Source organism: Phallusia mammillata, chromosome 3, assembly GCF_965637545.1.
Source record: "Phallusia mammillata chromosome 3, kaPhaMamm4.hap1.1, whole genome shotgun sequence".
In the NCBI taxonomy this organism is placed as follows: Eukaryota; Metazoa; Chordata; class Ascidiacea; order Phlebobranchia; family Ascidiidae; genus Phallusia; species Phallusia mammillata.
This window is the reverse complement of record NC_137254.1, coordinates 29160346-29183966: the sequence shown is the minus strand read 5'-3', so window position 1 is coordinate 29183966 and position 23621 is coordinate 29160346. Positions and strand designations below refer to the sequence as shown.

General features: G+C 37.7%; 2 protein-coding genes across 2 annotated transcripts; one reads left to right on the top strand and one right to left on the bottom strand.

The window, feature by feature from the left end:
• Nucleotides 1-390: 390 nt before the first annotated feature.
• On the bottom strand, nt 391-5901 carry LOC145219958 (melatonin receptor type 1B-B-like). The gene is made up of 8 exons (XM_080087254.1): nt 5847-5901; nt 4832-4974; nt 4332-4543; nt 3626-3798; nt 3151-3274; nt 2456-2637; nt 976-1111; nt 391-515 (listed from the first exon to the last, which is right to left on the bottom strand). The coding sequence occupies exons 1-8, from the start codon at nt 5899-5901 to the stop codon at nt 437-439; spliced, it is 1104 nt and encodes a 367-aa protein (XP_079943380.1). The 3' UTR covers nt 391-436.
• A 4326-nt stretch (nt 5902-10227) lies between these two features.
• On the top strand, nt 10228-14760 carry LOC145220035 (beta-1,3-galactosyltransferase 5-like). The gene is made up of 7 exons (XM_080087321.1): nt 10228-10727; nt 11053-11103; nt 11519-11635; nt 11962-12090; nt 12552-12875; nt 13203-13334; nt 13461-14760. The coding sequence occupies exons 1-7, from the start codon at nt 10558-10560 to the stop codon at nt 13831-13833; spliced, it is 1296 nt and encodes a 431-aa protein (XP_079943447.1). The 5' UTR covers nt 10228-10557; the 3' UTR covers nt 13834-14760.
• Nucleotides 14761-23621: the final 8861 nt, after the last annotated feature.

Sequence of the window (23621 nt, the reverse complement as noted above, 5' to 3'; positions counted from 1 at the left end):
AAGGTAAATTGTCTGAAATTTCCTATCATTTCTAATAGGAAACCAGTCCAATTTGGTCATTAAAATGGGGAAAAGACATTTGAAAACGAAAATAACTTCAACGGGTTTAGTTATATCGAGACATAACATTATCGCGATAAAGTTGTTTCAAGTATGCTTTTCGCCCATTAAATGAGTGATTGTTTCGCAAAAAAATAATTAAGGAATACGTCGCACTCCAATGTCATGTAATATTGACTCCGTTTGCAACGAATGGAGTACGTACAGACAGTTTTAACAGCCAAACAAAACAAGTACTATCACAAGGTCTAAGGACAAGTCAGATTAACCTTGAGAAGTGTACGAATTCCACTTTTTTACGACAATATTTGTTTTTATTGTCACCGCAGCTGTACAAATTTACACAAGGCAATCCACGCCATCCATGACGTCATGGTTATTTTACTTCGCACACGTGATTGGGACCGTAGTGACGTTTCTTTCGCTGGTGTTGGTATCGTCGTTGGAAACGGTACCTTTGACGTAACAAACATACCAAAGACATTAATCGTAACCCATTAAAGAGAGGGTTTCAAGTCAGCTAAGAAAATCAGAGAGGAGGCAATGAGAATAAATCAAGCATTATTTAAATTAGAAAGCTTCAATCTTGTAATATAGTGTTACGTCATTATATACCCAGAATGTTGTTGGAAAACATCCGGCACAGTTGAACTAGGTAAGCGCTATATTGTTTAAACAATGACGCTAAAGCAAACAAATGCACAGACATGGCTGCAGGCACGTAGGGGCAAATAAAGACCTTTGCCCCTTTTACCGGAATCCCAAAAATGTGCCTAATTTTTAACTAATCTTAAAAATTAAAAACATCATCTTAGAAAAATTTGCCTGTATTTTTTGGACTTGCCTGTATATATCACATTTTCAAGGATTTCTCCTATAAATTGGATCCCAACATGCGTTTTAAATTATACCAACCTGTTACAAGTCAATACATCGCCAATTTGTAGCATACATGAGATGTAACCGCGTCGGAAATTCTCATTTCTCCAGCCGTAAATGAAGCTGTTCACTGTGGAATTGAACATTCCAAGCCAACCGAGCGGCCTCTTGACTAAACAAGAATCGATGGAACAAAATTATGACCGGGAACAGCAGACTAAACATTGATTGAAACTTGTACATCGTATTCGTGCATCGTTAAACCAGTAGCTCGAACTTTAAATGGTAAAAAATATTTTCAATGGTCTGAGGGTTGGGAGAATTGCACAAGTAAACAATGGAGTATTTTGAACATTTGATGAGAACGGAATTGCTTAGAAGGGAGGATAGTAAGATGACATCTAGAGTAGTTGGAGGGCAAGAGTTTACAATAACCGCAATAACCAGAAGTTCAAAACGTTTACAGATGAAATCTCATTTTGTCTTTGAACTATACTGAACATTTCCCAAAATTTTGTTTGAATATTCTTTATCAGACAGGTTTTGTACTTTAAAGGTGGCGGCATAAATTTGTGGTTTTATGGGGGACCCGGTCAGGCATAGATGCCACATTTTTCTCAGACAACAACAAGAAACGAAATTAGGATATCTGATAGAGTGTACAGATAATGCGTAAAAGCAAGTGTTCCGTTCTATGTTTTCAAGTATTCTAAGCCAAGTGTTTTGAAAATATCGCTATCCCAATTTGAAAAGCAAACCAAACACAAAACCAAGACCTTATAAAGATACGTATTTCCAACGTATAACAGAATACAAATTTACATGCATGTTTTATCAGCGGTCGTGTCTAACCACGCAGGAAGCTCAGTCACCCCACCGTGCGGTTTTAGAGACGATGGTATGAAACCAAAGGAAATCGTGGTAAAGTGGTTCCCCCGAACAATGATTGTTTATGAGGTTTTGGGTTGTGGCTGTCTGGGTTGAAAAATTCGTGAAATTGTTTGTTACGGCCAGAAACGTACTCATTTTATCTCATAATTGTTGTTTTCAACACTAAACTTAACTATAAACGAGGAAAAACGAGAGTACTCCGTTTTGTTACTAGCCAGAACCATAGTGCAACTATGGATTTTTTATGGTTATATGTAAGTAAATCACACAATTTAGTATGTCGTATTGGCTAAGACAGATTTAAAGTTACTCGGGGAATATTTTTTATTAATTTCTGATAAGCGAGGATGAAAAAGTAAAGAAATTTTGTATAGAACATTATTTTAAAATTCAGAACAAGATCACGTTTTGTGCAAAATAGCAACTCACAAATGGTTGTAGTGTTCTTTCACATTTAGGCGAGTTAAATCACCTTTTACAGTTTGTCTAACCTCCCAAGCGCATATTACTTGATCTATGCACAATACCAAGTCTTTAGTTTCATGCCATTGGATTAATCCACAAAGTAATACTTCAGTCAACATCAAGCAACTCTGCTGAAGGTAGAACCCAAACCCATACTCACCTGCAGTGTTACGGACATCAATAACAACACCGAACGCTGAAAGTAGAATGGAAACACAGTATGGTGCCCAGGAGACGAGGAAGCATATCAGAACAATAAGGATGGTTTTGAGAAGGCGAGTCTCCCTCTTCTGCATTTGCGGTGCGGCACTTTTTGATCTCCGCGAGATTTCCATGGCCCTCCTGTTTGTTGCGGTGACAAAAATGCAAACGTTAACCGCTAGTGGTTGCCAGCATGAATAGAAACAGAAGTGGTTTGATTTTGCGCGGGCTTAGAGGCATTTGGCGGCCACAACCATGTTGCTTTACTCGAGCATCATTTTTTCATCTATGAATTTGAAATCAACAGACCTTTACAAGTGTACAGTTTACCATCAATTCGAACAAAAGTTGTGAAAAACTCTGTGCGTCTGATGATACAAAACCAAAAAGCCAAAACATTTATAAATGGCCGTGTTTATAAAAAGTCAAGCATTCCGAAAAAGTCTGTGCGTCTGATGATACAAAACCGAAAAGCCAAGATATTTATAAATGGCCGTGTTTATAAAAAGTCAAGCATTCAGAAAAAGGAACTTCATTTTTTGGTTAAATTTCAATATCTCGAAAACAAAAACGTCTTAACATGATTTGTGGCCAGAGAAAATGCTCTACAATAACATAATAAACTGGCTAAGTTGTTTAGCCGTTGGTTCCTACCTTTTTACCCTCTGAAACAGGAGCCAATAGCAACCCATAGAAATAATAACTGGAATGAAGAACGCAAGTATAATCATGGAAATCTTAAACCGGGGTTCGCTTAAGTCGTCCCATGCACACATACCTGCAAGTGTTGAAAAAGATTTTTTCTTGGTAAAGCTGTGTTTATATTTGCAAAAACATTTGTTAATGCAATTGTTGTTTTTCAAGACCATATAGAAGGAAGATATCAACACTAAGATCTTACGTAATGCTTTGTTCTGAAAAACCCTTAAGGAAAAAAATTGCACACAAATACTATAAATGTTGACATTCTCCAGAAAAAAATTTAAGTCACTTCTTTAAAGAATAATTAAACTTTTCAGGCGGGACTATATTCTATGATGTAATTGTCATAAAGAGCTAGTTTAGGTTGAGAACATGCCTGCAGCAATGGAATACAACTAGTCGCAACAGAACTCAAGTAGAAACCTACTTGCTCCGTGATCATAAATGAGAAGCATTTGTCCGTTCTTGGGCAGAGGAATCAACACAGGCGAAGTCATCATAATCGTCCAGAGCCAAACGAAAACGGCGACAAGAAACGAAGCTCGATGACTTTTTAAAATGTTTTGTTTGCTTGTGGCTGCCGCTGTAGTCACCATCAATCTGAATGTTAAAATACTCGCTCATAATTGGTTGGCTTGCAAACGCGCATGTTATGTTCAGGACTTGTCATGAAGCATTTATATAGAATGGAAATTAAGTGGAATGAGGCTTAAAGGATCCAAATTGGAAGATTGCAGTGACCGACCCGCGGATTTTAACGCAGAAGTTCTATTCTGTAATATGTTTATAAGTAGGGAACACATCATATAAGTTTTAGCAGTTTGAAAGAAAACATTACGTATCACATGCAAAGATTGGTTTTTAAGTCACCCTCTATTCATGTCTTTGTACACAAACATTTTAGACACCGGGTTCAAGGGTCTGAAAACAATAATTTGACAAGCTGATAATTAAACGTTAACAATCATTTCAAGGTTTGAGTGAACTTTATCCAATGGCTGTTGTTTTATAATGAAGATGATTTTTTTTTTGACATAACAATGCGAGTGTACCAATTTTGCGGAACAACTTGAAGGCTTTAAAGTACAGGCATATATACAGAGTTTAAGACGTGTAAATTTTATCTTACTTACCGCTGAACGCTGATAAACATAAGGTTCTGTATAGATGCGTTGCAACTTAGTGGAAGCATGAAGCCAACAAAGGCACAGGCGGTCGGAGAAACAAAGCTCTCATTCCCGTTAATAAGATTAAGGGCGGTCAAGGGCAGAAGCAAGGCTGTTACGATGAGATCGGCCACGGCCAAGTTGCAGATGAACGTGTTTCCAGTCATGCGTCGAAGCTCCTACACACATTGGTAGTATAACTTCACATCAAGAAAGTCACTTTGCCGGCTCTATGGGCCATTTGAATAAGCGACAGGAAAACAGTTAACGGCTGTATGAACTGTACGTAAGCAATTCCACAAACGTTATTGTTCTATGACGCAATCGCTGAACCGTTAGTAAATATAAATATTTATTTACCACCATATAGCCCCAAGGTAGATTTTTCTTTAATTATTATGCAAGTGATTGTCGTGTATTTTGTCATAACTTTATGCACAGCCTGGGTAGTGCATGTTACACTTTACCTGTTGGGTTACAACGGCGTAAATGATAAGCAGGTTTCCGATCGTTCCCACCGTAGCGAGAAGGAAGAGGATCGTTACTGCTATGATGTCACCGACTGACAATTTCACAGATGAAGATCCGCCGGTTGAACTGATGTTCAGCCCTGAAAGTTGGGTAAAAGATACGTAAATCGCACGATAACAGAAGAATATTTTGTAAAAACCGAGAACTAAACCACCACCGACAGAGTTTTTCGGGACAGGTTAGGGCTTAGATTTCTTATAAAAAACGGACTTAATTCAGGCCGGAGTTTATACTTCGTGTCAGTATTTTTTTGAATAAATTTAACTAAAGCGAAGTAGCCAGTTGCTGGACCTGAGCCAATGTCAAACAGCACTGAAACACCTTGTTCAAGACCAATTGTCTATTTTGTTTGTTGTCTCTTAAACTTTTGGGCCTAAACTGGCTTCTCAAAAACGATTCGGATTTGGGCCGGGTTTTTGGCTTGTACTTTCGGGTTCGGGCTCCGATTTCAGGCCCGCATATACAACTCTGAACCACGACCCCGCAAGCAATTCGTCAAACGGAATGACATGAAAACTTACACAACTTTGCACTAAAGTTCTCACACTTCGACAAAAACAAAACCTAAAACGATGCTTACAACTACATATATGCAGAGGCAACTTCTTTAACCCATATGTTAAGCGATGTTAGAAACAGAGTTGTAACTTGGTCTGGGTGTAAGATTAAGTTTGAATGAAACGAAAATGCCTTTATCCTGATGAAAGCGTCTCGTATGGGACGTCGAAACATCGATCATTTATCATAAAAAAAACTGCTGGAAGAGCATTACTCGTTGACTAAAATAGGTTTGATATGAGACGTCGATTATTTACAATTAAAGAGAGAATTGAAGTAGGTTTGAACGTTTTTAAACATTTTTAAACAATCTGGCCTAACTTGTATTTTGACCAAAAATCGCATTCGTGTACCAATTTAGGGTTCGTTTTAACTTTGTTGAAAAGTGCTTACCGCTGCTAGTTTCGTTTAACATGGACACCGAGTAATATTGTGTAACATTTTCCATCTTGCATGGACACCTTCCTCGAAGTTTCCCTATTACAAGAGCAACTGTTACACGAGATACCTGGAAACTGCCACACGAGATACCTGGAAATAATGATGAATTTCCGACTCACGGCTGACAGATAGTAATGCCTCTAGAGCGATAAGAGCGAATTACTGCTTATATAGCAAATCTGCGACCCGACATTGCACGGGAAGAAGTCATCAAAATTAGACATAGAAAACGTATTGTGCAGTGCAGCTGTGTTTTGTAAGCGGCCAGCGAAATTAGGAAACATTTGGTTCTGAAGATTCAGACTGTTTAATAAAAAACAGGTGCAAAGCATAAATTCCTAAAGTTGTGCAGAAATGTATATTTATAAAAACAGGCAGCATCAATTTCTCTAAAAACATGTAGTAGTATATAATTGGTTTTGTGTTCGAGGCTATGGAATGCAGTTTGTGAACAAACCACGTTTATTGTAAGGAAACAAAGATAGAAACAAAGTAAGAGCACAAAAATTCAGTGGAACGCAACTGGTAATTTTGGTTTAGAGTCAGGCAAAAATACTTCTATATCACATTCTGGGTATTAGCTCATTAAGGGCGGTTTATTGGCAGTGGTTTTACAATGTGACGTCTTGCCCACAACAAAACCCTCAAAATAAGATTTAACAGTAGCACACATAGCACAGTCAACAGGTTTTCTGTTCAGTAGAGCGGTGGTTCTCAACCTTTGATACACCGGAGCTTTTTAGGTGGTAAGCGAATAGCTTTCTGTAATATTTAATTTAAGTCAGATCAGGAACTGAATCTCAACTGACCCAACTGATCAGCACTTGTGAAATCTTTGCAGCAATGAGCGTATTCCAAAGCAGGCGTTAGACCAGTGGTTTTTAACCGCTTGGTGCAATTTCCCAATAAAGTCCATCACCAAGTTATAATTTCCCCTTCTGGCATTTTTATGATGATGTATTGTGCCGTACATTAACAATGATTGTTATTATTCCATTAAATGTGCTTTACTTTGTGACTAAACAATTATAATTATAACCTTGTATATTCAAGTAAAACTTAAAACAACAAATTGGGGATTATTGTATATCATACAATTTCCCTCTATGTGTACATTTACCATGCACTCGTTAAGAACCACTGCGTTAGGCAGTAGTGATACCGAGTGATGATAACAACGGAATATGAGCGACTTAAAACAACAACCTTACAACAACAAGTTAGATTTACCGCCCGCTAAGAACCACTGCGTTAGACAGTAGCCATAGCGAGTGTTTACAGCAACCGAACATGAGTATATTTAAGGGGATTGCGTTCACCGTTAGATTCTGGCTACCAGCTATTTACAGCGCAGCGACGGTGGAAAAGACAAGGCACCACGTTTCGACCTAGTACGCAAAACAAAAAACGAAGACAAATAGGCAACAACCGATAAAATCCCTTTATCAGCTACCCGTAGACTTAGAAGATGCATTGTAAGAATGGCGGTTTTCCGAATAAGTTCTAAATAGAAATAAGTCGGTAAAACAGCTTAGTTATTTAACGAATCTCCCACAGACAATAGAATGTAAAAAAAGAAAGATTCTTGCTTCTGATCAGTTGAATATTTAGACTGTTGCATAAAAAAACAGGTTAAAAGAATAAATGCTTTCTTTAAATAACAAGGAAAAAGTCAAATTAATGGCAAGGTCAGATAAAACAAACGAAGTTTTGCACGACTTCGTACGCTTAAAATGGAATTCCTGAAAAGCTTCGTGCAGTCAAACATGGCGCTTATTATAAATGCACGACTTTTTACTCCTTTCTGCCAACGATCGAGAAAGCTTCTTTATCTCAATACTTTTCAGCCTCTTGTCTTTCTTCGTATTCGTAGCTGCCCGTTGTCAGAACGCTGGGGGAAACCAGCATCCCGGGAAAAAGTTACCGCACATCTGTCACTACTTGCATGGTTTCGAGTTTTTCCTAGTGTAATTTTCACGTCGCTTTTAATATATTTTAAAAGCTTTACAATGAACGAAGATGCTTATTTATGTGCCATTATTAGGTCAGGTCAGGTAGTATTGTTTGTATACGTGTTGACCAAAGAATTTTAGCGTTCTTTGATGCAACCCGCCTGAAACAGGTACAAAAGTTATTAGCATACAATCAACGTAGCCTCCTGTGGGGGACTTTGACTGCTTTGGCCGGATGGAAACTATGTATATTTTATTAGAATAGAACCATCAATCCATTTAATTGTTTAAATATTCGCAGTCGAATCAGATTATGTTTTGTATTCACAGTCCGGCAATGCATTTACAACGCTTGGACAGGTATATTGTCGTTTATTTGTTTATTTGCGCAAAAGAGTTAGTTTGTACTATAAATGATGCTGTACTCCCGAAAACGTGCTTAAAAAGTGGTTTTCAACCTCAAACAAATTGCTTTACGGAACTAACTTTAAAACTTCAAAGTAAGAATTTCAGTCAGTTGCAAGTATGTTTTACACTGCAAACGTTTGGGCTACAACAATCCAGTTATCCAGTAATCCAGTAATGCGGGGATCCAGTTAGTTGAACAGGCATGTTTGCAAGCACAACACAAAGGCGATTTATGTAAATCTTGACAGCAACAGTTTATTTTGATTCAGATGTAGATTTGTGGTGAAGGGGATAATTTACATACTGCTACTAATATCAGGTAATTACTATTCGACAGCGTTGTGGTAACTTATCAGAAAGTTTGCTAAAAACGCAGATATTTTTTATGTAAGATAGTTTTTGTTTCTTGCAATGCCTTTACACAAGAAGGGAATGTGTTGGCGTAACATGCACGAGTTTTGAAGGCGACTTCCGCTACGTCACATGACTTTTCCAAAGTTCTTTCGACATGCGCGACCAGTGTATTGCGCGTGGATGGAAGAAAACAGTCACAATGCAAAAGAAGTATAGGCTGAGGGATTTTACAGCAGCGTTGACACAGCGGAAAGTGATGAATTTTTAAGTCAAGATTTATGCAATAAATTAGTCAACAATCCTCAAAACGCGGCAGTTCAGTATTAATGCGTATTGTTTGCTAATAGAGCAAAAAGCGATGAATTCTTATGCGGCACCAAGCCAAGATTTACTCAGCAGTTCAGTACTAGTGCGTACTGTTCGTTAACAGCGAAAAGTGATGAGTTTTTGCGCAAGACAAAGATAAGATTTCTTAATTACACAAGTCAAGAATATTAAAGAGCAGCAATTCAGAATTAATGCGTATGACTCGTTGACACAGCAAAAACTGATAAATTGTACGCGACACCAAGCAAAGATTTCTCAAACAAATCAGTCAACACTCCTCAAAACGCAGCAGTTCAGTATTAATGTGTATTGTTTGCTGACACTGCGAAAAGTGATGAATTTTGCGCACGAACAAGCCAAGATTTTATTAAATAAGTTACTCAACACTCTTTAAAACGCAGCAGAATTAATGCGTATGGTTCGTTGACACCGCGCGATGAAAGTAATGAATTTTTGTGCAATACCAAGCCAAGATTTTTCAAATAAGACATTTCAAAACGTGCCAGTTCCGTGTTAATGCGTACTGTTTGCTGAACATGTGTTATAGAAAGTGCACTGTAATCTTCTTGACATTGGTGACAAGAAACCATAGTTTATGATTGTAACAAAGAATCTATGTGAACATTGAGAAAAAAACAGCCCGCACACAATACTCTGTGAATACATAATCGCGTGAGAGACTCGTTTGCCGCCAGCTGGCAGCTAATAAATAAATCAGATCTGAGCAATTAGCTGCAGATAATGTCGTTATTATACGACTGTGGATCGGTATGTTAGTGACTTTGTATGCTATGTCGGTTAGCCAGTAAAGAACATATCCTTATGACATAGAGTGTTAGCATCAGTTGAGGTAAAGTATTTGCCTTATACTTTACCAAAAAAATTTGACTTTCACGTTATGAAAGCTTAGAGAATCTAACATGGGTCATATTTGATTTATAAATCGATAAAAGTGCAGTGTTCATGATACTCTGCGTCATTTAGTCAAACAGTGCTATAAGATTCGAATATTGGAGAGCTTTTTAAACTGGGTTACCACGCCAGCCACGGATATATATTTATGAGTGGGCAGGTCAATCTTATACAATGCATCAGGATACGATTGTGTGGGGAGTTCCTCTTACGATAGTGAGAAGTTTTGTTTTAATGCTTTAAAGTTGGTGGTAAAGTAAAAAGCTTAAATGGCCCCCGATCCGGTCCTTCGTGTATGTGCAAGACCGGATTTTACAATTATTGAAGGTACCAACGTTCTAGAGAGCTTCACAGAAACTTTAAACTGCGTTTTTTTTTCAATGCTGTCTCGGTATTTGAAAGTACCAGCAAGAGTTACGCTTACTAGCAATACTGCGCCGTTTTCTGCGAATGTAATCACTGCAACAATACCACAAAACTTTCAGTTCCAGTCTTGCTTCGCTCGTAAAACAATCTACTCTCCAGTAGATTTAAGCCAGAACGAGACACAGCTGTGTTGCTTAAGGCCTTTGGGTGCCAAGAGCCTAATTTAGCCCTGCGCACGTTTAGTTCTGATTACAAAAGAAGGCATGACTTGCAGTTCATCTTAAAACAAAGTCTGAGACGCTTGCAACGTTTATAAAGTGCAATTGTTTTGTAGAGCAAGGGAGATGTCCAAGCAGTTTACAAAGCCGGCTGGTTTAGTGTTGTCGGCTTTCTTTATGCTTTACTTTGTATTGTGGAAGCTTGATGCTACAATACTTGGATGGGAACCAAATACAGAAGATTATCTAGAAAAGCCTTGTTCAATTTGGCATGATAATGTCAGCAGTACAAACAAGTAAGTGTTTCTGTGGATTGTTATATTGTTGTTGAAAAATAGGAGACAAGTACCGACTGTATGCAGCAATTTACAAAAAAGTAACAATTATATACGTGAAGTGCTTTTTAGCCTATCGAAAAACATGTAACAAATTATATTGTCTTTGAGCACGAAACGACATTTTATGTTAAATCAAAACAGTTTTGTCTGATATGTTGTGAAAAGTCGTGCCAAATTAATTAAGTTTCCGTAGTGGTCTCTGTAAGCCTAACTTACAAAATGCATTGAATGCGAGCACATAATTATTTTCCACCTCTACACAATCATTTTTCTTTGTTTTCAGGACTCTATCGACAAAATACATTGTTCCATCAAGTAGGACCAGTGGTTTAAGGTAAATCAGTGGTTCCTTAACTTTTTTGTTCCACGCCCCAAACATTTAATTGAAACCGGTTTGAGGCTAATAACATGCATGGTGCCAAGTATTGAAAACCTGGAGCAGTTCGCAGTCAGTAGGAATTATAACAACTTAATTTATCCTTTAAACTGCACTAAGGATAAATGGCTCTGTGACACAATATTAATATCTGGGCAATGGTATCCAGTTCGGGAGCTAGTGCTTTGAACAAACAAATAACAGTTTTCGTTTCTCTTCGAGCTTCTTTTATCACATAACACGTCAAGTACAAATATTATGGTCCACTGCTGGTGCATGGACCATACTTTGGGAACCATGTGCTCTGAACAAACAAATGTAATTTTCGTTTCTGTTTGATTTATTAAGTTTTCTAATATGCAATATGATGCAGGTCGCTAGAACGCTATTTGTGGGACGGACCGAGATCAAATTCCGACTTTAAGACAGTACCGCCGCTTTTCGAAGTAAACCACAATGCAAGGAACATTACAGACAGCTGGTTACTGAAGTAAGTCCAAGTATTTCCTGTATTATAGCCTGTCAGGCAGACTGCAGGCAAACACTGGCGCAGCCTATTTCCTTTCCCTCAGTAAATGCATCCAGTCGCTTTCTTACTGTCAGAAAAACTTCCTGTATGACTATATTATGGATTAATAGCATTCAATTGTAAAAAGGTTAGATAGTAAACAAATACATACAAAATAAAGATAACAAAAAATAATAGTGCTTTGGTAAATACCAACGTTTCAAGGCAATATGGGACAAAAAGTCTTACGAGTTTTGGCAACATTTATTACAGTAATGTTTTAATTATCTACAACTTTTTCTGTTAAGGCCGAACCTGACAACCACATCTGACCGCTATTTCATGGTTATCGTAGTAAAGAGTGCAGTTAAACTTCGAAGGCGACGACAAATGATCAGAGACACGTGGGGATCTGTTAACACCATCAACGGTAAAAGGCAAGAAGACACTTTGACATGTTAACGAACGTCACTTTTTGTTTGGTTTTGTTTGGCACAGTGCATGGGGAGTGAAATTTCCCTTGCCATAACTCACTTGAATCCAAATATTAACGGGAAAAGGTGGGAGGAGTAAGGAGTAAGGAGAAAGTGCCATGCTATGCAGTGTTTGATAACAACTTGCCTATGTGGTTTGAAAAGCAACAAGATTTGGATTGAAGTTTGAACTCTAGCCAAATCCAAGTTACTTTTACTCAGCATAACCCATTCAAGTCCATGTGTTTGTATATTCTTTACCAGTAGGTCACGGCGCATAACAAAACCAAATTGCTCCATGAGGTTCACGACTGGGGTAATTTTACCTCGACACAACCCAATCAAATCCATGTGTTTCCATATTCTAAGCCAGTAGACCATTGAGCATTTTAATGAAGATTATCACACAATACTGACTTGTTTAGATTTGCCGTGGTTTTCGTCGTGGGAAAAGTGACTAACGAGACCTTACAAAACGAAATCGCCTTGGAAAGTCAACAATACAACGACATTATTCAAAGTGAAGTTTCCGACGATTATTCAGCATTGCCTGATAAAGTATTGTCAGCATTCCAGTGGGTGACCTTTGACCTACAGAACGTCGCAGACTTTTACGGGTTCACCGATGATGATTGCGTCATCAATCTACCTCTGACGTACGACTATTTCTCGACCAACCAAGAAGAATTTATAAAGTCAAACGCTATGCATTGCGCGTTTATGTACAGTGCCGCAATTGGCCCAGAAAGGTAAATGTTTTCTGTAACTGATAAAATATGTGATAAATGAAAATAAAGTATGACTATACTGTATACTAGTCTCCGAAATTATGGCCTACAGTATTGCGCACTTAGAAGCAAATCTGACAAGTTTAGAAGTACTTCGGTGTAGCTGCAGCGCGTTTATCATCTGTCCAACAATTGTGCCTTTACCTTGCAGCTATTTCCTGCTTGTTGAATATTTTAGCGCAAGTGTGCTGCTACGATTTGTATCACCGGCGATATAAACTCAACTTAACTTAACTTCAATGTACAACCTAAATCGTCTAGAGACTGATATTTCTGTTCATTTTGCAGATCAGGGCGTTACGCGGTTTCAACCAAGACTTATCCTTGGGGTCGTTTGCCCCCCTTTTGTCACGGGGGATTCACCGTGTTACCCCAACAACTGATGGTTGATATTTACCAACAAGCACAAGTAACGAAACGGTGAGCCACATGTCAAACGATTATGTTCTTTGTAATTTTGTAGAAAAGTACTCTAGTTGGAAAAAAACTCAACTGATTTTTTACAAAAGGCTTTTAGTAAACCTCTTTGTCATTGTTTACTTGCAGCTATGACATGCATCTGGAAGACGTTTACATACTTGGCATCTTGCGAACTAAACTCGGTCGAGGCAACGACAACATAAAGATTGCTTACGCTGACGGCAAGCGAGGCCAGATTGGATTCTACATGGGCCCGTTTGTGTGGCACTTAGGACACAACACCACCTTATTTCGGTCAGCTTGGAGAGTGGTTTTTAATCTAATGCAAGTTACTACTAACCAATATAAACATGAAGGCTCTTGGCCGTCATCACAACTCGTAAGGGCTGAGTTTAACAATCGAGTTGAGGTTCCCCAAGACTTGGATACTGATGAGTTCTTCTCCAAGAACTTTGCCGGGTTGCTAGACAAACCTCCTGTTGACCTTGAGTGTAGTTGACAGTGTGATAGCAAATACTTCATAGAAAGATGAAGTTGACTTGTGATTTGCCGAGTGAAATCAGGCTTCCAAATCTTAGGGCTGTCGGAGCATATAGGCCAGGGGTTCTTAATCTGGGGGGCGCGCCCCCCTAGGGCGGCGTGAAGGGTTCGCAAGGGCAACACATTACGGCAGCAAAGTTTTCACTTGCAAACAATTGTAAATGAATGTATAGGAATAATGTGGGCGCTGATTTTGAACTTATTGTGTGAAGTAAACGCTTCATTGCTCTGAAATGGATGTCCAGTTGTACTTACCAAACTTTTTTCCACTGCGGGCTTTACATGCCCTAGTGCCGTCTTCTCAAACTTAGCCCACGAGGCGATTTTATAGGGGCGCCAAGATACGGCCTTTTGGGGGGAAAACCGAAAAAGTTTAAGAACCCCTGATATAGGCGGTGCTCTTTCTTCAAATGTGAGTGTGTTGGAAGACTCAAACTAAGCATCTTTTAAGTTGATTTAACTTACATCGGCCGCAGTGCAGGATGATTTTTGTTCAGTGCCTTTAAAATTTCTTTAAGGCCCAAACAACAACGGAGAGAAAAAAAACATAGCCCCACTGCCTGTCGGTTGAAGTACCATCGGTTCCACTGAGTGTCAGCCTAAAGCACAGAGGTTGTTGTGTCTTAATGGACCCCAAAATACATCAGGATTCCGTCTTCATCAACTGGTACAATCAACTCTCACTTTGACTTGATATAAGCAGTTTAGCTAATTCTTCAAAAGCAAACACTTGATGTCTCATGCGCATTTAATGACGTTATGTACTCAGGGCGAATCAGTATTCGGTCGATTCGAACTTCTTGCCAAAGTCAAACATTGTGTGTTTGTGTGTAAAACATTGTGTGTTTAATGTGTCGATTGATTACAAACTCGTCCATTCTTTTAACGTGTTTTGAAATCCTCTATTTTTTACATGTTTTGGTTACACGTACTTATGCTTTTGGCTTTATTATTTTTTTTTTGTTCTTCTATGCACATATCAACATCCTTTCCGAAAATACATCTATAATATTCAAAGTGTTTTTGAGGGGTTTGTTTAAACCCAAATAAACAAAATAGGTAAAAGTATGAAAAAAGGTTTGAGAAAAGTTATACTTCATTACAAAGTGTAGCCAGTAAAAACTTCAAAGCTATTATTGTCAGGGCATGTAGTTGGGTTATGCATGTATAGGGAGCTTGACTTACACAGAGAAAAAACTGATTGGGTCTCACACCGGACGGAGTACGGAGTTCGATTTCGGGAAAGAGCAAGGCAAGCTGGTCCAATACCTTGTTAAAATATGTGAACGTGAGGTAATGCATGGAGGTTGAGTAAACAATTCAACCTTCTATTGTCAGGCGAAAGTAATGAGAACATAGATGGGATCACCAGCTGTTTTTTTATTGAAACTGCTCATTTATTTGTTGAACAAGTAAACAGCTCTGATGGTTTATTGCCTCATAGAAAAGATAAGTAGTCGAAAAACAAGCAGAAACTGTTTAACTTTGTGCCTATTTTAGCCGTGGGCAAGGAAACAGTTGTCTCCAACTCCACCCGTTGTATGCAATATAGGTTTTGACATTGACGTTGCTTTACAACAGTTTTGGAGGCATTTAGCGCGTGCAGTTAGAGTTAACAGCGCTAAGTTAATGACGCAATGAGTGAGGGATACGTAAATACTGTTTTTAAATCTGAGCCAACGTCTTCGTCGGATGGAACTGTAAGGAAACGGGAGACATATCTTCCCGGTAATACAGTGCACTTTCTAGAAGCCTTAATTGACTTGCACAGTTCCTATATTTTACAAACTGTATTCCTTCCACTGAAAGTAGTCAAGTTGGTCGTACACTAACTTAACTTTGTTATATTTGTAGATCAATATCCAGGCAAAAAAATGTCAAAAATCTCGAAGGGCTATCTTGCATTATCGATGGCAAAGTTTGTGCTGCTAATTGCGGTCTTTGTGATTGGGGTCATTAATATCATGATCAGTTCAGTATGTAACTGTACAATACTTTCGTAACGACACACCAGTTGTAATTTCAAGAAACAAATCAATATTTTGCAGGGCATACAGGAAAATATGACCGGGGTGAACAGAGGTAACCAAAGTAATTCTTATTTTATGCACAAGTTAAACGTTTAGCTATAATATCGTTTTGTGGTACCGTGTTAAAGGCTTTGTTTTATGGAGGATAAAATTCAGTAAATTGTTGCATTTACTGTAGATACTGTACAATTGAAGAAGCTTTTTATTAAAACGGTATCTATGAGAAAGAAAGCGCTTTCTCGAAATACGCTATGGGGATTTCTGTTTGTCTGATTAATAGCTAATTCATAAATACAAAACCATCCCATTATTTGCAGTCTTAGAATGGAACCCAGCGGACACACGATCGGCAGATAATTGTCCAACGCCTCAACTTGGAACTTTTGCTAATCCAGCTTTATCCTGCTCAGACCTTAAAAGTCGAGGCTTTGACGATAGTGGCGTGTACGTGATCAAACCGACCGTGGATGCTGCTCCATTTGAAGTATGAGTTTAATCTGTAAAGTATTCTTGAACACTACGATTTTTCTGATCTGGCCATGTCAGCATAAACACAACAATACTGTCCTTTGTAGCGCTAGAGTATATTTCTGCACAGACGTATTGCGTGATGGATGCTTCATGCGGAGGCTGGACATTGGTCGCAACGGTGAATGAAAATAATCTTGACAGTCAGTGCTCAAACGGAGATATTTGGTTTAATCATGAATTGAATGAAGCATCAATGCTGCATGGTCAGAAATTGTTATAAATCTTTAATTAGGTGCCCTTTTATTGCAAATAAGAACATTTTACAGACTATCGGAGCTGGGAGGATGAAAACACTTTTGGCTCAGTTGAACTTAGTACTTCTGCTGATTATAAGAATGCAGCTTACTTCAAAATGCAGGTAGAAGTATTGTGTTAGTTTGTGCTACGTAACTTATCTATATGCTCACTGGTAAACCAGGTTGTGTCAGGCTGTTAATCAGGTTGTGTCTGTTACTTATAAATGACTCTGCGGCATTTGATGATATTGTATTATATTTTACCCTTTTGACTGTCTTGAAACTTAAATAGCCCAACGTTTAGTCTAATAAACATTTATTCACAAGAATTGACTTCAATTACTGCATCAAATGGTTTAATCACAATTTACCTGTCATGAGCTGATCATGAAAAATACTCAAAGATCACACAGATCTTAACTCTAAATCGGTTTATCAAAACGACCTTTCAAATAAACTTGCAGTAATAATTGTTTATGATTTAGCTTTTGTTAACTTGTTTTGAATTAACTCACATTATGAAACATTGTGCGCAGGCCACCGACGTAATGATTTCACACGTCCCAAACCATACACCGATTGATGAAGTCCTAAATGAGACGTTTCTACAATATCACACTGACAATCACTTTTTGAGAAACGTTGGCGGAAATCTGCACAACATGTTTAACGACCATTACACCATGGAACCAACCGATGGTAAACAATGTGAATTTTTGACGTTCAATTAAGCCATGCATATTTTTGGTTTTGACGACATGATCAAATAAAGTAAATCAAAATTCGACCCCGTGGCCGTCGGAATAAAACACATACTTTGAGTTAAAGACAAGATTAATGTTTTTGCATTTTACTATTGCGACCAACACCATTGTCATCAAATAGTTTACTCTTCCGATGGTATTTTTTATCCACTAAAGTTATTTAAAGCAGTGAAATATATGCCCTCACAGTTTAAACAAAAACGCTGTGATAAATTAATTGCAACAGTTATTTTGATAAACTTGATTTCGAATGACGTAATAGTAGGTGTTTTTCTTACATTATCATGTTTTTAACAGAAACAATACATTTGTGTTTACAGCTGTGTATGTTGACCTCAATCCGATTCTGGACAGTTTAGTTCTCCGGTCCGCTGAAATCACTGGAGAAATTTCGGATTTCTACTATTATGATTATGGAAGTTCTTTATATGAAATTCAAGACGGTGGAGAAAACATGTTTGAAGACTACGGAGCATACGTACTTCGAACAAACAAGCCAATATATTTTGCATAAAACATCTCGTTTTTATATTCTATACCAGGTGTTTCCAACCAGGGGGGAATTTGTGTTACAATATTAATCTCTTACTGGTTGTCTGTGCTATATGTTATTGCTGCATTTGCCATATATGAGCTAATGTAAACGACATTTTAGCAAATTAAATTTGTAGGGGGAATTAGATTTGGATATCGACTAAAAGGGTGCACAGGACAAAAAAGGTTGGGAACCACTATTCGATACAAACATATTGGCTTGTTTTTGATTTTTATGATTATGAAAACGCGTATTATAGCAGAAAAAGAGGAGAAAATATGTTTAAATCGTATGGTGCAGAGGTGTTTATCTTTGTCTTTATATTTTTTTATACTTTTGTATATAATTCCAAACTCATTTGATGAAACCCGAAACTCCTATGAGGCTCAAAAATAAGTCCATATTTTAATCAAAAGTCAGAAAACGTTGAGCAAACACAAACTACATAGCTCTGGCGCACTGTAAAACCTTGCGTTAAACGTAATGGAAAATTTACATTTAGAAAATAGATTTTACACCATCAAAGAAGGTGTATGTTTTAAATTAAGTATTTCATACTCCGTCTGAAACTCTAGGCATAGGCGTTAGTCTCTTGGAAACTTACATTTAACAAACTTAAAACTCTTTTTTGCCAACGTATATCATGCCTGTTAAGGCAAATATTTTCGCAGCTGTTTTGTTTTAAGTCGTTGTTTTACCACCATTACAGGCGCAGTTATAAACAAAAATATCATTACAGGTTTAAAAAGTCTGCACAAAAAGTAACGTGAAGGTGTACGTTATTCGCATGTCTAAACTCTGATCGATGTTAATGTAAACATTAGTCTTGCAACAAGGCAAACAAATCGTTGAAAGGGTTTATTTTGGCCATAAAACGATGTCTAAAAAACAACAACTTCTTAACAATCTTTTTTAGTTATATGCCAGTGCGTACAGATGCGGATTGGGTTCATACTACGAATATGAATACAAGTAAGTATTGAGCAGACCTGTACAAATTAAATGAATGACCAACCTTGTGTCTTGTAGATGCGGTTACACAAATTCAGTGTACTCAAGCCGTAAATCTTATCCACTCTTTGGCCTTTTTTGGCACGGAAACTACGATAATAGTGTTTATAACGCATATTTAAGGGTTAGTAAAAGCTTTACTTGCTTACAAATTGTTATTTCCCCTACAACAATGTTTTTGCGTATTTGAATCGTTTTTAGGTCAAAGGATATCGACCTGATAGTGATGAAACAAAGATTATTTCCAACACGATTTCACAAGGAAATTACAAACTACAGTACGAGTGCAAATGCCGGTATAATATGACGTCACCAAGTGTTTGTGACGTCATGTATGTCGTCACCAACGAACAAGTAATGAACTCTAAATTTTGTCGCCATAATTTTTTTTAAAATTTTGCTTATAGGATTGGGGTTCCACCGAAAATATCGCAATGGATCCAAGTTATAGTGAATCTACAACATATTACTACAATTACATGTATGTTAATAATTACCCGGCCAATTTTTTCATCGGATATACTTTGTTATCAAGGTGGGAAATTTATTCAAAGGTTGTTTGAGACAGGCACAAACTAAACTATTGTTTATAGAACACAGGGTGGTCTGATCTCGGAAACGGAGTTAACAAGCGCGATGTCAATAATACTGGACGTCTTTACAGATTTTCCCAACATACGTAAGCCCTTTTTATAAGTGTTTTTGATATGTTTGCTGAAGAGTAACCTAATGATCACTAAAATCAGGCCCCTGTTGAAATGTGATATTTAAAAGCGCTCCAATGAAACTGACCTGTTTCAACTCATCGAAATATGCTATTGCGTATAATACAACCTGACAAATAATCTGTTTCAGTACCCAGTTGCCAAGTGAACAGCCCTTTGGTTGCTCCGATTCAATACACAGTTGGCGACGCATCATCATCCCAAGCAATGATTCCACCTTACCTAGAAGATTACGAAACCGGCTTCATACAATTCCGATCATATGGTCGCACTGGAAACGTTTACGCAATGTGCCCCGCGATCAAGTAAAAAGTGTTTTAAAAGTTTCCTGGATTCGTCTAAATCTTAAGCAAATACGACGCACCTAAGTGACGTCTAAGACAGTTACAACCTAAAACCATCGAAAAATTGAAGCAATTTTTTTTTAAATTGGGTTTATTTGAAATCAGCGCCACGACAAATTTTTCGTGCAATCGAATGGAATGCACATTTACCATACCACACTTTCAAGTAACCTCTTTGTAGGTAAAACTTGCAATTTAGAGAGATAAAACTGATATTTTTGAATGTTTTCACAGGCTAGATAACTGTTTGAGCGAATACGCCTGCATTGGTGGTATTGGAACAGATTACTATTTTGATGATGATGTGTGCAATGATTTTGCAAGTGAGTAAAGAAATCAAATTCCGTTAAGAATAGTACTTTACTCAACAAACATCACAGTCTACACCAGGGGTGGGCAAACTTTTCAGTGCAAGGGCCGCATTCAAAAGTTCTGAATCTCAGGGGGCCGCATAGTATTTCGCCAACGGCCGCCAATTGCTTCCTTGTTTTTTTGTTTTAAAATAACTGGTGTAAAGAACTAGGTTTATATCCTATATATACCATTTAAAGCCGCCTAAAATGCTCAGATTAAAAATTTCTTACTTGACGCATAAGTTTAGCTAAACGGAGCTAACTGTTTATGGCGTCATAATCTGTATTGTGACGATTGCGGTGCCTGTTCTTTCGCATTGTTTGCATACAATAAGCGGTAAAACGCCTGGCGCATATGGTTACTAGGCTGGTAATCTTTTTTTCCAGTCTCACGAAATCTGTTTTTAGCAGTTTCAAAATCAAAATATTTGGCAAAATGATTTTAGTTACGTCACCGCCGCCAGCACGTGTATTTTAAGATACATGGTCACAGCCGTACAAACTCGTCTCCGCGGCCGCGTTTGTTGTCACTGAAATTATTGGACGAGCATTGATTGAAACACCACAATTCCAATTGTTTCAAAATAAACAAGCATTTGTTGCAACATAGGCTACACCACGTCTTTTTGTTAATAAATTCTTGCGCCGCTTTTAGTATCCATTTTTAGGTGTTGTGCGGGTCTGTATTAACGATTCTAAAGCCGTGTTTAATGTCCGTTTGCAAAGTATTGCAACGACCTAAACTTGATCCAATGTGAACATAGTTTTGGCGTCAACAGTGCAAAGTGGGTTGTATTTGAAAACGTGAATAGCTTTTACTTTTATTTACCTTTATCGAACGAAGAAATTGTGTCAAGTGACGATTTGCAAAATAACGTGGCAGAAACAACAGGCTAAAGCACGTAAAAAGTATCTGTGTTTAGTTCCAAAGTAAGTATGGTACGGGTACAGATACTGCACATGGTAAATGTATCGGCAAGTCGCACTCCCGGTATTTTTAAAAACTCTGCTGTGCTCATAATACTATTCAGCGTTACTAACATTCTCTTAAAATGTACTAACATTTGGCGGGCCGCATGAACTCCTTTGCCGGGCCGCATGCGGCCCGCGGGCCGTAGTTTGCCCACCCCTGGTCTACACGCATGTACAATACGAAAATAAGTAGCAAATAAGCTTACCCAAAAAAGTATAAAACCACAGTTTATATTTAAGCCACTATGTGGGTCGATAGATCGTTGCATTTTTACGAAACAAATTAAAACTATAAACATTTAAAAAAGATTACTTGTTTCGGCTGTACTTGCGTAGGTGTAAAAACAAATGTTTGTTATAGTGTATTTTTTCCAGACTGGGGCGGCAATGGAATGACATCTATTGAGCAATCCACACCAAACGGATACGCCCATTCAAGAAGAGATATTGACTCAACTATCATGATATTTTACAAGTACGTTAATATATATTTGCTTCCAGGCTTCAAATATAAACTTATTATGTTTTCCTTTCTTTCTTCAGGTAACGACGAAACTTGGGCATATTGGTTAATTTGAATATTAATTTGAATTTTTTCATTTTTTTAATGGAAATGGAAACGTATGTCATAACATTTACCTGTTCACCGTAATTGCAACACTAAAAGCGCTTTAAAATAGCTAATTTTGCCTATGTTTGATGTTAGATTGCAATATTGTTTTTGTTTGTTCAAAGTGATTGCGCGGTCACGTTGGGGATGGTGTGGTGTGTGAATGTATGTAGGATGTAAAATTTCCATTGGAATCAGTTACAATTTTGTTGCTAACGCTTTGTGTGAAACAACTTTTGGGCGAATTACTTGCAAGTCAAATTCATCAATTACTGGTCAACTTTTTAACAAAGCTTTGTGTTGATAAAAATCGCGGTGCAATAAAAGAGAATCCATACGTTAAACGTGCTTTTCATGCATCGTGGCTTAAACGCCAAACCCTGACAGTTGTTTACAATTTTATCTAGCTCAAACTTTGAGAGAAAAGGAGATAAAAATACGGGTTGGCGGTTTTGACACACAAAGCTTCATGGCCATGAAATAAAATGAAGTTGACTTGTGATGCACGGAGTGTAATCGAGTCACCGCCAACAGGCTTTCCAAATCTGAGGTTTGGCAGAGCATAGAAGGTGCTAATGCGAGGTCCTTTAATTGTGCATGTGAGAAAATACATACACATGTGCGTGGTTGCCAAATTTTCTTTGTCGCGACCCAAATACTTGTAAAAATTATTTTTGTAGTTTCTCGCCCACCAACTTTGGATTATGACCCATATAGCATAGAAAAAGATTTCCACTATGTTTAGAAGGTTTCCACTATGAACATTCTCTCATTGCTTTAAGTTACATTAACCTTGTTTCGGGATAAGTTTCTTTAATAGTTAAGTGCTATTTAAAAAAACACATTCATAACAAATTGCAACAAATGGGGCCAAGGGAAATAACCATAGCCCCAACCATCCGTCGTCATGGAAACATATGTTCCACAAAGTGATAGCCTGGGACACAGAGGTTGATGAACCCCAAAACACAAACAAGATTCCATTCCTTATCAACTAAGGCAATCACCCTACTTTGACTGAATACAAGGGGTTTAGCAAATTCTTCAAAAAGCAAACAAAAATGATGACCTGTACACATTCAACGACATAACTCATAACTCAATGCTGAGAATACCACTCGGTACTTCGCCGTCGGGAAAAGATCATCCGTTCTGTAGTGAATCTCCACTACAAGTCGGTTATTTATTGTAATCCAATACTTGATTTTAAGTATCATTGTTATGTTTTGCACACATTTATTAAGGTGGTAATACGTCCAAGTTCGAATCAACATAACAAAACAAGTGGAAAAAGTATGGTAAGTTATTTATTGTTTTCTTTAAAGGTGTAAAGGGGATAACGTTTAATCATTAAGTAAAATTGCAATCAGTCAAAAAAGATGTAAGAAACCCATCATGCACAAGAGAATTTGAATAGCTGTGGCGTATTTTAAATACTTCAGTGACGGTTAGAAGCCTATGGTGCAGTCAAATTTACAATGATTCCACAATGTCGTAGAGCTTTATATATTAGTTCAACTTAGTATCCTATAAACTTTGGTTTGCAGGTCAGAAAACCATTTAAATAGAACAGCACATATTGGCATGTACAAAGTGAAATAAATAGTCTTCAAACTACCGGTATTGATTAATCCAA